The sequence below is a fragment of the Genypterus blacodes genome, unplaced genomic scaffold (assembly GCF_046128005.1).
Source record: "Genypterus blacodes isolate CSIRO-AG114 ecotype Tasmania unplaced genomic scaffold, CSIRO-AGI_Gbla_v1 ptg000001l_1, whole genome shotgun sequence".
Classification (NCBI taxonomy): Eukaryota; Metazoa; Chordata; class Actinopteri; order Ophidiiformes; family Ophidiidae; genus Genypterus; species Genypterus blacodes.
Window position 1 is genome coordinate 235418 of NW_027466815.1, and position 13840 is coordinate 249257.

Sequence of the window (13840 nt, forward strand, 5' to 3'; positions counted from 1 at the left end):
CTGTCAAATCAAATGAATTCTGTACGATAATATTGATTGTCATGTAACATAGAACATGTATGTACCAAGTAAAAGTAGGGCTGCGTTTCAAAATAAGTATAAATGAAAAATAAATAAATTAAAGTAAATAAATAAAATGTGAAAATGGTGCATGTTCAAATAAAGTGCTTAACTTAAAGATAAGTATAAATATAAAGTAAATAAATAAAATGTGAAAATTGTGCATGTTCAAATAAAGTGCTTAACTTAAATCAATTTAAACTTAAATAAAGGGAGCCAAAGCTTGAATTTCAGGCACGAGGGTCAATTAGCATGAGATTGGAGAAAATTTAAATTTTGAGGGGGCAATAAAACAAGAAAACGTGAAAAAATGTCAAGGAAAAAAGATGAAGGAAAAAAAAGTGAAGAAAAAACGAGACAAAGTTGAAGAAATAGATCGACAGAATTAGAAAAACCACCAGATCTTATTGTGAGGAGCAAACTGTTTCTTTTATTGCTTAAAACCATACAACCATGTGTGTAATTAGAACAAAGAAGTGTCCTTTCGTTGCACTTTTTAGATTAGATTAGATTTAATAACTGTCATTGAGCAAAGTACAGAAACAAGCAAAAGAAATGCATTTAGTACCAACCAGAAGTGCAAACATGTACTATTATATGTACAGAATAAACTATATATTTTGATGCAACTTCCAACATGAATAATCAATAACCCAAAGAGGAGGGGGTGGAGTTTGGCTCATCATCATTTCACAGCAGCATGAAATGAATGAGTATCAAACCTCAATAAGTCACAGTGGGCACAAAAACAAAAACCTGGAGGAAAGACTCAAAAACAGAAAACAATGTTCATTTGTTTAAAATCTGATGCTAAAAACTCAAACTCAAAACTCAAAACTGTCGGATTTCAACACGGGGATGATAAAGGTACTCGTGGCTCAAAGTGCAAAGTCGCAGCTTCAGTTTTGCTTTCAGAGGCCGACACCAAGAAAAGAGACTGAAACACAGGAAAGCATATTGGACTGTTTCCAGGTTGTTCAACACGTGCGGGGATGTGTGTGTGTGTGACACGGCTTTATTTAACACCTATACGTTCTTATTCACATCATTCTCTCAGGGTCGCTCATCCTCAGTTTTGGTCTTGAAAGTCTGAAATCTGGGAGGAAGAAAGTTGAGTTTTCAATATTGTGCTGTAGTCTTTGTATTTGTTTGGTGTTATGGGTCAGCGTCACAGCAGCAGCACTCACCATAGCGTCGATGTCTCTGGGACTGACGTACTGCTCCAAAGCCTTGAAGTCGTCGGGGGACATGGGCATCATGTTCTCATGCAGCCTGGACGGAGGCCTGAGACACAACAGGACATTATCACTCTCAAACTCTGGGTGGGGTTGGAAATTGCATTTACCTAAATAAAAATTTAAAGTAGCCTTGAAATTGATGTAATGATTATTTTATTAAAAAACACATTTTATCGTTTTATTTTATTTTAATTTGTTAAAATTGTTCATTTGTTTAATAATTTTTTTAATTTTACTGTGTTATTAAATTAGTTTGTTATTTATATATATATGAGGAGCTATTGGATAATTGGGTGAACAATGGAAATGGAAAACGGAAAAGTTGTAATAATTTGCTTCTTTTTTTTCCAATTTGTCTTATTTGTTGAACCTCATAAAAATGACCAATTGAAATGTTTGAGTTTTTCTGTTTCCAGTCTGCAGCCTTAGAGGGAGTGAGAGACAGCACCATCTACTGTGCAGTGATGGAAATAGTTCACTCAGTTTGTGTACTCACACTTCTGAGACAGATATGAGCTCCGTCTTCATGTAGCCGCTCCTCTCCTGGTTGTCCACATCCATGGGTTCTGGAGCTGGAGGAGGCGGTCAGACGGGTTAGAAGTGAGGAAGCGTTAACGGCGGCGTTACTGAGGGGTCGCTGTGCTTCTTACCATCTGTGGGTTTGGGGTAGTACTTCCCAAAAGCTTTGTCCTTGGGGATGTTGGGGTAGAGGAAGCGGAGCGGGTTTTCCGGGATGTTCTCAGCCGCCATCACCTTGTAGGTCCGGATGATGTCGGGCAGAGAGACGGCGGTCAGCTCTTTCTTGGTGTACGGCTCCACGGAATGGAAGACGGGCTTATCTGTGAGGGCCCAGGTCACTTTAGTTTCAGTGTAGCATCTTTACTACAAAGGGTTAACGACAACAACCACCGATTAAATTCGCCGCCACACGTGCACCGGGTTTGGCTCACCGTGGACGTCGTGCTCGATCCAGGTGAAGGTGATGGCGCCGTCCTTGCTGCTCTCACTGAACCTCAACAGGAAGGTGCCAGGACACTTGTCACTCAGCAGCGCCTTCTCCCTCTCCTTACTGAGGAAAGCTATGATGGAGCTGTACACACACACACAGACCATCATGTATTAGTATCATTGTTCCTACATCATGCTGGACCTTTCCTCTAACATCTCTCTCTCTCTCAGACTCACCCGTCGTTCCACAGGGACAGCAGGTGTCTTTTGATCAGATCCAGGATTCCTTCGATCCACAGCCAGAAGGGGAAGCTCTTCTCATTGGGACTCTGTGTGCATCAACAACAACATCGTTCTGTAACTATGGTAACGTACGATAAAGGGGGTGAGGGGGGTAGGGGGGGTTCTTTAACTGTGACCTTTACTGACCTTGCAGAATTTGGTCCATGGGATTTGACCTTCCGGGTTCCTCTGAGCTTTGCTTCCTGCAGAGAAAGGTTCAGGTTGCATTATCTGTCAGGTGGAACTGACTGAGTGACAGAGTGACGGAGTGACGGAGTGAAAATCTACCCAGCAGTTTGTCGGCCAGCATGTTGAGCTGCTCCTGGTTCAGGCCTCGCTTGGTGACCGAGGAGAACTGCCAGCTCAGGATCTCTGACAGCTGAGACCATTTAGCCGCAGGAGGAGACAGGAAGAACTTCAGGTTCTGACAGGGAGAAGAAGGAAAAAACAACAGGAAGTGTGAGACGAGGCTGTTGCAACGACTGCAACTGTTGCAACGTCTCAATTATGTAACTCACTTCCTGAGGAAAGCCTGGAGCCACATGCGTGTGTGTGTGTGTGTGTGTGTGTGTGTGTGTGTGTGTGTGTGTGTGTGTGTGTGTGTGTGTGTGTGTGTGTGTGTATACCTTGGGCTCGGCGGTCAGCATGTTGTACCAGAGGATGGAGGCCCAGCCGCTGGGCAGCTGGCAGACGTTAGAGATGACGACCACAGGCAGCGACAAAGCCTGCAGCAACACCAGAGGTCAAGAAAAACAGCGTGTGTGTGTGTGTGTGTGCGTGTGTGTGTGTGTCTGTGTCTGTGTGTGTGTTTGCTTGTTGTTCTTGTTTGTCATCTCACCTCCAGTTTGACGTCCAGGCCGGACTGATTGTGCGTCAGTTCCGACTCAAAGCTCAGAGAGTGAAGCTCCTCTGTGACGATCAGAGGACCCTGAAGACAGACACACACACACACACACACACACACACACACACACACACACACACACACACACACACACACACACACACACACACACACACACACACACACACACACACACACACACACACACACACACACACACACACACACACACACACACACACACACCTCTTAGTCTCTTACTCAGGTTATTAAACCCAAACCCCTCCCTCCGTGTCTCGGGCTCTCACCTCATTGGTTCTGTTCCCGGCCACTTTCTGCTCTTTCAGTTGCTGTGCGGAGGAGGAGACACACAAACTGATCAGTCAACTTATTGATCCGTTATCACACATTCTGTCCCCCTGATATCAGTCAAACATTGATGGTTTGTTTTACCAGATGGCGAAACTCTGCAGCCAGGCTTCCGTTTGACTCCTCCATGTTCATCACTTTGGTGTTTGTTCCCAAAATGTTGAACTTTCGAAACCTGAAGTCACAGAGGAGCGAAATTAATCAATCAACCCATTATGTAATGGTTTAATCACATTCCAATGAGCTGCATCATGAGTTGAACAATCAGATTTGGACACGTACCCTTTCTTCTCTGTCACATCCCTGAGGAGCAGAAATGAGATCAGTTACCATGACGACCATGTTATAGCCAACAGTTGAAGTCCAAATTAAAGTGCAATCTGTGACATACTTATCAAACAGAACTTTGACTTTAAGTTGATAGTTGAACTCCTGCAGCTTCACCAGGCACCTGCGACACACACACACACACACACACACACACACACACACACACACACACACACACACACACACACACACACACACACACACACACACACACACACACACACACACACACACACACACACACACACACACACACACACACACACCGTCATGACGAGCGGCCGAGGCAGAAACGTGACATACTGTCCCTTTAAGACGACTCGCGGCTACTTACCGGAGCTTCACGGTGAACTGCACGCCTGTCTTCAGCACAAGGGGGCGCTGTGGGTGCGTGGGCATGCAGGGCTGCCTCTCTACCACCAGAGAGCTACACACACACACACACACACACACACACACACACACACACTGAGTCTCTACAGAACATTGGGCCAGTGTAATAGAAACAAAAGATCAAATGACACCAGAATAAATTCAAAATAATAGGGGAAAAATGTGATATTACAAGAATAAAATGTGAATTTGAAAAGAAAAAAATGGAAATTTTGATTTAAAAAAGTCATAAAATGTTAGTTAAGACAAATGCGACTTAATTCTCTTTTTCTCAAAACATGGTGACATCATTCCTGTGATCTGTGTGAGTCCATGAGCGTGTGTGTGTGTGTGTGTGTGTGTGTGTGTGTCAGGACGGAGGAGTCATTTACTTGCTGAGGAGGTTCTTGAGCAGCTCCAGCGCTCGGGCCTCCAGGATGGCTTTCTTCTGCACGATGGGGTCGCTTTCGTACGTGAACTTCAGCTCCAGCTCCTGTAGCTTCTTCAGCTGCTGACGGGCCTGCTGAAGGCTCTCTGCCACCGCCGTGAACCTGAGGAGGAGGAGGAAGAGGATGAATCAGGGGAAGAGCAAGGGCAGAAGCCGTGTTATGTGTGTGTGTCTTTGGTCTCACCAGTTTTGCAGCTGGTCCACGCAGGCGTTGGGCGGCCCCCCGATGCAGGCGATCTGCTGCCGCTGCTTCCACTCGGGCAGCTCCTCACTGATCAGGTCTGACAGCAGAGCCTGGGTGACGTTCAGAACGTCGACGAGCTGAGCCACCACATCCTAAACATGACAACCACACAGGGGGAGGAAGCGGTGGAGGTTTGGTCAGGAAGTGGAGTAGCAGAAAGGTGTGTAGGGGCTGGAGCCTGAGGTTTCATCTCCTCACCTGCCGCTTGGCCTTCAGCTCTAAGCACATCCTCAGTATCATCTTCTTCTCTATCTCCAGCTCTTTCGCCGTCATGCTGTTCATTTCATTCTCTACAGACGGAGGAAAAACGTTTTACCTCAGATTTTGTTTGTTTAATTATCACGATTTCTGTGCAGGCAGAAGAAGGTGATGGATTCTGACGTCACCTCTGTTCTTCAGCGTGTTGACTTTGAAGTCGTACTCGTCCTGCAGGTCCTCCAGGCTCTTGATGTTCTGATCTGCTGCCTGAAACCAGACGTGATCCTCAGCCGATCATACCCAACCTAAACAGCATCAACAAGCTTTCGGAACAGATTGTGTTTGTGTCTCAGTTGTCTTTGGTTGCTCACCTGCACTCTGTCCTTCATCTCCTTCACTTTGCCGTCCAATTTCTGTTTCTCCACCACCATGGCCGACACGGTGCCCTCGCTCTCCTGCTGGATAGGAAACAGGAAACATCTGTCTATCTCAGGTAACTGGACTTGGTTGTAAAAGCTTGAGGATGAGGATGATGATGCTGATGATCTGAGATGCTCCTGCCCTTCTGACTGAACTCTTTAAAGGTGTTTTACCTCCACACTCTTTGCAATGGCCAGGATCTTCTGCTCCTCCTTCAGGTTCCTGGAGATGATCATGGCCATGTGGACGGGATCTTCCTGGAACCGATCCTAGTAAGATGGAACAAAGTGTCAAAGCCTTCTTCACTATCTGGTCCTCTGCATGCCGCTGCGTTCAGGTGCAGTGCGCCCTCTGACCTGCAGGTTCCGCTTGATCTTTCGGATGTTGTGCTGCAGCAGGAAGTTGCTCTCCAGTGCAAAGCGGCTGTGTTGGTCGTCCAGCTGTGCCAGGAGGTCGTGGAACCGAATGGTGGCCAACGAGTCCTGCACCGCAACCGTGTCCCTGAAGAAGAGAGGACGCCATGACTCCACATTTTACAAGTCATCTAACTGATCTGCACTATTGATCTGACTGCAGTATCCCGGCTCTCACCAGTCGATGCTCTCGATCCACCTGCTCAGGTACTGTCTGATGTCCATGGGGAAGGAGTCATCGTACAGCTGGTCCACCTGCTCCAGGTACTTACACTCCAGCAGCTGAAGTTGGCACCACTGCGCCATCTTTTGACAAACAACCGCAGCTTCTTGAAGACGCAGATATGCTGGATTTGCACTCCTGCTGATTGCTTTATATGGCTGTATCACTTTGCATAGGATTCATAAATATATATATTCATATTCATATATTCATATATATGTATACATATGTATCGTATCATCCACTGTGCCGAGAAGCTGATCGGCTGATCGGTTGCAACCTGCAACCTGCCGACCTGTACGCCTCCCGAATCCCTGAAGCAGGCAGGCAAGATTCTGGCCGACCCCTCCCACCCTGGACACAAACTGTTTTTAACCCTCCCCTCTGGCAGAAGGCTGAGGTCCATCAGGACCAAAACCTCAGGCCACAAATCCAGCTTCTTCCCCTCGGCAGTGGGCCTAATCAACAAGGCCCAGGTCTTCCACTGACCTCACAAAAACCCCTGCACATTGACTTTATTTAACAGTAGTCTTAACTTATTTATTCAATAATCCCCTGCACGTTTTTTAACACCCTATTCATCAGCACTCATTAGTTAACTTATTTAATTTAGTTTAATTTAGTGTGTTTTTCATTTAATTTAAGTATTCACCAAGCTGCTGTTTGTACATGTTGTTTTATGTTGTTTTATATGTTGTCTTCTGTTGTCTTTTTCTATATGTTACACGTTGCACCCAGAACCACAGCAAATTCCTCTTAAGTGCAAACTTAATTGGCAAATAAAGTGATTCTGATTCTGATTCTGGTTCTAAACTAAACTAATGACAAGACAGGAAGCACTTATTTAGTAGAATAAATGTTTAGGACAGGTTAGTGATGACTGTAATATGATTATAGCCGAATCGAGTAACATTGCATATGAATCCTCCCGTAACTTCATAAAATTAATGTTGTTAAAGTTTAACACCGCTAAACATGTCGACTTCAACTGCACCGTTCTTAACGATTTACATCACAGAAAGCGACTACCGGGAGCAAACTTAGTGTTGTCACTGTGTTGTAATGTATCTGGTTAACCTTACCTTTAATGTAGTGGAGGACAGGTGTGCACTTTAATCTCAGAATGTTTCGTTAGGGCGAAATTTGCCTCCAGTTCGTTGAAAGTGCGACTCACTGGTCCTAATGTTGTTGTGGAAACGGAAGTGGCGCTATCCAATCACCGTTCAGGAAAACTATAAGACCCGCCTTCTTGCTAGTGTCAGCCAATCAGAACGAGGGACGGACGGCTGTTCTAACACTGAGCCACCCTCCCTACAAAATCTCCATTTACACACAAGGATTCGGAAAGTTTGTATGTTCAAATAATCAATATGCGCATGACACCGGTATTAAACGCATACATTTCATTTACTTACTTAGTATAAAGGTGTCAAACTATATTTTAAATCATTTTAACATCGCTAAAGCCGTAAAACCCTGTGTGGTTCCGCAGGAGGAGGTGGAATAAGCAGAAGAGCTGACAGTGACCACGTGTTTTCACAGAAAGAAAGTAGCTCCGAAACCGAAACTTATCAACTCTTACTCATTCATTCTATTTTTGCTTCTTTTTTTTAAAATGATCACATAAAAAGGAATGATTGGACAGTTTTAATTTATTTTCACCATTGTTGTTAAATATTTCTACGGGGGTTTATTATCATTGGGTTGTTTCTAATGTAGATGCCAACAGATCATCAAAAATAGAAAGAAATCAATAATTAATGGATAGTTATATCAGGAAATAGCTGCAATTACTGCATACATATTAGAAAACAAAAGCATTTCCTAACTCTTCTCAACATTAAGATATTTACAGTGCATTTGGTACACATGTATTGTACATATACACACAGAGAACAAGCACCAGCAAAGACAAACAGAAGGTACCAATGGGATTTGAACCCTCAACCCATTTTAGATATAAGCCACATTCTGTTTGTTGCACTTGGAGAACTTTGTGTTGCAGAAGAAACTGCAGGGAAAGTATTTGTTCTTGAAAGAAGCAAAGCTGGACAAATGACTTGTAAAGGTGGAACTCAAACTCACATCAGGAGGACAAACGTGAAAGTGTGTCAGGGCATTTGGGTCAGTAACCCCTGTGAAGCACAACAACAGCCAGGACATCTGCCTCTCTGCCTCACGTAGAGACGACGCCTCCCTCTGAGCTCACACTTCCTCTCCTCGCAACACAAATACTTTATAAACTTTTCATCAGCAACCGATGGATCTCAAAATGTACTTTTATTTTCACCTATTAATGATTAATTTCAGATATGACCCAACGTTTTTGTAAAGGATTTCTGTGATAACAGGTGCAGGAGCTAGTGTCCTTACCTGCAGTTCCTTTAATGGCCACAAGATGGTGGCTTGAGGAGTATAAATGTTTTTTAAGTTGACTTGGACCATGACTTTTGTAAATTTCAGGATTCTCTGCTAATAGTTTCTCAGTACTAACCTGTTTTCATTTAACTGTCCACTAAATTTGCTGCAAATTACCAATAACACTGCCAAAATCCACTGCACCGCCTTTACTCCTCGTCCTGTGTGTGTTTTTACGTAATGTCAGGACACAATGTTCTGGCAGAATCCTGATTGACACACTGAACCCCCTCCTACCTCCCCCCTTAAAGACGCCTTTAGCATTCTGTGTTGTTTTTCTTCCCCTCCATCACTGTAAAGGTCTTGAGATGTGATCACAAGGAGGAGTTTGCAAAGGGCTGTTTGCCAGTTTGGAGTCAATCGGTTCATGTTTTTCAAAATAAGGCCGCACATGTAAGGCACCCTGCAGGCTTTGTTCTGGTCAAGGCTCAAGTCAGGACGGGTTTTCATAAGACAGGAGGACAGGAAGCAGCAGGAGTGTCTCTGTCTCTGTGTCTGTCCACAATCTATCTCTCTATGGTTTCACATATCTATCTTAACAAACCAATTGAAGTAGTCTTGTCCTAAATTAAAGCAATTTTCCATTTCTGTAAAGGATGGGACTTTAACATTGAGAAATTGTTGTATTTACTACATCTAATTTCTTTAGTTTTGATAGATTATTCCAGACTTTGGGAGACATTTTGGGGGCTCCTGTGCCAGACCTGCCTGGGGTCCCTCAAACCTCAGGAGCAGCCACAGTGGTCCACCACCATGGAGGGGATCTTCCCATAGATGATCTGCTCCTTGCGGTTGAAGTAGAGCATGTTGATGGGTGACATCTTGGTGGGGGTGCAGCAGGGCCCTGCGGTGCCTCTGGGGTTGGCTTTGTTCACCAGGTGAGTGTGTGGATACTTTTGCAGGTGCATGAACTCACACTCCCCTGAGCAGTAGTTGGCCCGGTAGCGTTTTGGCGCGATGATCCAGTCCCACCCGAACTCCTCAAAGTCCACCGTGAGCGGGTAACGACAGCAGCGCGTTTCCGCCGACTCCTCGTCGCAGTTAAGGCCCGAGTCCCGGCGGGATCTCTTGCCACTGTCAAGGATCTTCACCTCGATGAACGGTTGCTGGAATTGAACGTTACAACACAATATAAGCTCCATATTCTCTATACAGTAACACAATACTGTAAATTGGAGTGGAATGAAGCCAATGACGTTTCTTCTCAATCAAATCGTCCCATCAATCCATCGTTTTGTACTCACCAGTCCTTCCTCTCCGGGCTCCGCAGAGGTGACGGCGAGGTCTTCTCCTTTGGAATCATAGGCGTTGATCTCGATCCCATAGTTGGACTCCGGTTGGCGTAGCCAGGCCTGCAGCAGAGACTTGATGTCGATGCTGTGCCAGGAGCCGGCGGCGGCGTCTGTGACGATCTTTAAGGAGCGGATGCGGACGCGGGTGTTATTACCTTCCTTTCCGGGCTTTAGACGGGAGATCTGCAGGAAGACGGTGGTGACCACGTCGACCGGCCGCAGGTGGACCCAGAGCTGAGCGCTGAGGATGTTCTTAGGCTGGATCTTTGGACTCAAGCTGAACAAACAGCAGGAGGACAATTCGTCCTGAGCGATGGAAACTGCTGGAAGAAATCATTGGCATAGAACATTTTAAAGAAGAAAAAAAAAAAAAACTCTCACATAAGGCTCCTTCAGCTGTCTGAGGCTGATAGGGTGGTAGTAACTGTAGGTGCTTACAGGTGTTAGACTGTGCAGCCACCTCAGCCAATCAGCTATGTGTGCCCAGTTACAGCCCATACAAAGTTGATCAAACAGCACCTCAGAATCAGAAAAAATGTTTTGCTAGGATATGAATTGATTAAACTTTAATGAGCTGCTATGTGCTTTGTTCTCTGTCATTCAAGTGAAGTGAACGGCCTCGTGTTTTCTGCGCAGCTGTTTGGAGACGTTTACGCACGGAACTTACGCACAGACTTTTTACGCATGACATTCATAGAAGTTATGAAGAGAGACCAAAAGTTAGAAACAGTATTAGATGTGGTCGTTACGATTTGTTGCCATGGTGATGATGGTTTCGGTCGTGGCGTGGTCCTCGTCCTCCACCCGCGGGTCGTACTGATCCAACAGCTGAGTCAGAGGCGGCGCCTTGGGCAGCAGCTGGCGGATCATGTCCCGGCTGATGTTGGGCGCCTGCTCGAGCCGGAGGATGCTGAGGATCTGGGACTTGATGCTGTGGAGCCTCATCTGCCTGCTGTGCTCCCTGAACTCACAGGCGGAGCACTGCTCCACGCCCTCCGCCAGCAGCCTGGAGGTCTGGTTCATCTCCTCGGAAAAGCCCGCGGGGAGGAGGGCGGCCAGGCCGAGCAAGAGCAGCAGCATCTTGGAGGGAAGAGGAGCTCCGATCGGACTCCAGGCTGATATGAGGCTCTACGCTGGCGTCAGGACTTTATGATTGGCTGCGATTTTTTTAATCGCACGGACAATTTAAAGACGTAGCACGACATTCAGATGAGATGATCGCTCTTGATTCAGACTATGAGGCCCAGATGACACGTCGAACCACTCAGAACCTTCAGCGCGGTCTTCACACTGCGCACCGAGGCTTAGCATCATGTTTGTAGACTGAAATCCTTCATTTGATCAAAGCAAATGTTTAAGGTTACCGTGGAGATTTCACTGAAATAAAGTCAACAATGTGTTTTTTCTTTTTTGTAAGAGACTGAATTTTATGCAATACATTTTTTTAAATCGTAGTGAAATGATGTGTTTCATCCTGACACTCATTTGTAGATAAACAGGTCCTGGACTCACAACGGTCCCGGTCTGTCTCTGCCATCAGCGTGTGAATGGCATGAATCTGTTATAATAGTGTCTTTTTATCAGAATGGCAAAATAATGATAATGTCAAGGATGATCACAGCCTGGATCCACTGGATGAGACCAAACATCACCTGTGTGGAGCTTAACTCTATGTTGACACTAGATAGCAGCACTGTCACTGTTAATACTGAACCATGGATTCTGAAGTCATTTTACAGTTTTACTTTAAGATTTACAACACGAGACAGGACAGCAGATTAAAGATTGGAGGGATTTTCTAAAATCACTGAAATAGCAGAATTCACACATATTTTTGTGTGTGAAGAAGAAATTGGCAGAAAAGACATGAATATCCCGATTTCTACAAGCTGACATTTAAAAATACAGTCTTTTGCATCTTTGTAAGGGGCGGAGAAAAAACAAATTACAAAAACTTCAGTAAAAGTACAAATGTCTAAATAATTCCAGACAACAAAGATTAGGGATAATAATGAATCTTCCTTTTCAGTGTTTGTTGTTTTGTCTCCTCCCACTGAGCAGCAGGGGGAGGAGCCACAGCTCATCAGCGTGTTTCCACTCAGTTGGTGGAAACCTGAAGTGAAGCCGCAGGGAGGAGCTGACAGGGTAAAGTACTCACAAGCTTATTATCCTCATGTGACCTTCATGGACCTTTGTTTTTCTTTAAAATGTTTAAAATATGCTTGTTTACTTTAGCAAGACCTTTAGTAAGACCTACAGGTTTTGTTTACCTGAACGCAACTCCGTAAACTGAGTCTGACAGCTCGTTGCTAGACCCCAGGATAACAGGCAACCTGTGATAAGTTGTGTAAAGTTTGGCTTTACATTATACAGGCTGATTGTTCTCTGTCTTGTAGTGTGTACCTGGATTAAAGTGTGTTGCAAGATCTAAACAAATGTTTCATGTTCTTTTCAGTAACAGGAAGCTTCACTGAAAGTCGTCACGCCTGAACTGAACATCTGTTACCTCCAGTGGCCGGGTGTCATGGGATGCGGCGAGTCTAGATTCTGGTCTTGTGCCGGTTTGGACAAAGGAAAGGAGACCGTCGTCGAGAGACAAGAAGAGGCCGAGCAGGAGGTCTTCCTCAGGCCTGGATGGGTCGCAGATGTCAAGGAGACGCCATGTTTCGCCAATGAATGTCAGTCGGACTCTCCTCAAGTCAGCAAACCGTTAGAGGATTTCGCCAGTGGAATGTCGGAGGACATCGTGGCTCAGGCTCTGCGGCTCTGCGGCGAGGCAGAGGTTCAATACCAAGATATTCCCTTCATAGACGAGTGTGATGATATCATATGAGCCTGCTGCCTGAGGAAGACTCTGTGGCGTTCCTGACCAGTTGGTGGTGCTGTAGAGCAGACGAGCATGGATTTATTCATTTATAAGAGACAAATGAGAGTCAAGGTTAGAAGTAAAAGAAATCAAACTATGTGTCAGTGGGATATGACATCAGTGGCAGAGAGTGGGACAGCCCGTTTGACAGGACGGCCTCGCCCCCCGGCCTGCTCGCTGAGTCTCTGTGGACATAAAAACACGAAAACATGACCTGATGTGACGTAGATCTGGGCTGTGTCAACATAACTGTGCACACACATTAAAGCACACGCGCTGTGACTGTGTGTTCAGGTAGTGACAGAAGGCACAAGAGATGGAACACACACCAAATACTAAAGGAAAGAGATTTCAAAAGGAGATTTCCATGCTACTGTGAAAGATGCAGCACGAGACTGCCACCTGCTGGACTAACTACACACTGCATATTTTAGTTTACAATTTCAGTGTCGAATCTGAAATGATAAATCTAATAAATCTAAAGCATTATGTTTGAGTTGGTAGTATTGATCCATTCTTACTTTATCTTCCTCTAATATGAAATCAAAATCCAAATATTTCAGATATAGCTTTGCCTGTGAAGATATAAACCCTGAATCTATTGTCATTTTGTTCGATTTCCCACCTGTTGCTGATCATTTAACTCACTGCACTCACTGAATGTCCTCGATCATAGCTTGTTGAAATTAGCTTACACACAGTTCAGGTGACTTGAGTCACGGCAGCCTGGAGCAGAGGGGCGGAGCTGGACCCAGGCACCTGTCCCCGTCTGTCTTTCTGGTTTGCTTCTTGCTGAGGGGCGATTCTCCACCCAAGGAGCACAGAACAAAGGCCGATGTGGATTCCAGTTATGAGCGGTTACAATTCACATCAAA

General features: G+C 45.1%; 2 protein-coding genes and 1 long non-coding RNA gene across 5 annotated transcripts; 1 reads left to right on the plus strand and 2 right to left on the minus strand.

Annotated features, from left to right (window-relative positions):
• Nucleotides 1-462: 462 nt before the first annotated feature.
• stat1a (signal transducer and activator of transcription 1a) lies at nucleotides 463-7580 on the minus strand. Of its 2 annotated transcripts, none has more exons than XM_076146792.1 (24): nucleotides 7472-7580; nucleotides 6345-6472; nucleotides 6110-6254; nucleotides 5927-6022; nucleotides 5705-5788; nucleotides 5522-5600; nucleotides 5334-5425; nucleotides 5076-5227; nucleotides 4836-4994; nucleotides 4406-4498; nucleotides 4133-4192; nucleotides 4024-4044; nucleotides 3826-3916; nucleotides 3681-3722; nucleotides 3367-3456; nucleotides 3155-3253; nucleotides 2817-2952; nucleotides 2676-2731; nucleotides 2484-2575; nucleotides 2249-2388; nucleotides 1949-2137; nucleotides 1795-1870; nucleotides 1248-1344; nucleotides 463-1156 (listed from the first exon to the last, which is right to left on the minus strand). In XM_076146792.1, the coding sequence occupies exons 2-24, from the start codon at nucleotides 6470-6472 to the stop codon at nucleotides 1130-1132; spliced, it is 2244 nt and encodes a 747-aa protein (XP_076002907.1). In that variant the 5' UTR covers nucleotides 7472-7580; the 3' UTR covers nucleotides 463-1129. The 2 variants fall into 2 exon arrangements, with proteins under 2 accessions (XP_076002907.1, XP_076002267.1); XM_076146152.1 differs by having other exon boundaries at nucleotides 5705-5791.
• Nucleotides 7581-9148: 1568 nt separating this feature from the next.
• LOC142998594 (growth/differentiation factor 8-like) lies at nucleotides 9149-12103 on the minus strand. 2 transcript variants are annotated; one of them, XM_076149238.1, is made up of 3 exons: nucleotides 10849-12103; nucleotides 10052-10419; nucleotides 9149-9913 (listed from the first exon to the last, which is right to left on the minus strand). In XM_076149238.1, exons 1-3 carry the CDS (start codon nucleotides 11177-11179, stop codon nucleotides 9533-9535), a joined length of 1080 nt encoding a protein of 359 aa, XP_076005353.1. In that variant the 5' UTR covers nucleotides 11180-12103; the 3' UTR covers nucleotides 9149-9532. The 2 variants fall into 2 exon arrangements, with proteins under 2 accessions (XP_076005353.1, XP_076004586.1); XM_076148471.1 differs by having other exon boundaries at nucleotides 10052-10422.
• A 50-nt stretch (nucleotides 12104-12153) lies between these two features.
• LOC143001283 (uncharacterized) lies at nucleotides 12154-13461 on the plus strand. The gene is made up of 2 exons (XR_012963703.1): nucleotides 12154-12244; nucleotides 12555-13461. It is a non-coding gene; the product is annotated as an uncharacterized LOC143001283 (long non-coding RNA).
• Nucleotides 13462-13840: the final 379 nt, after the last annotated feature.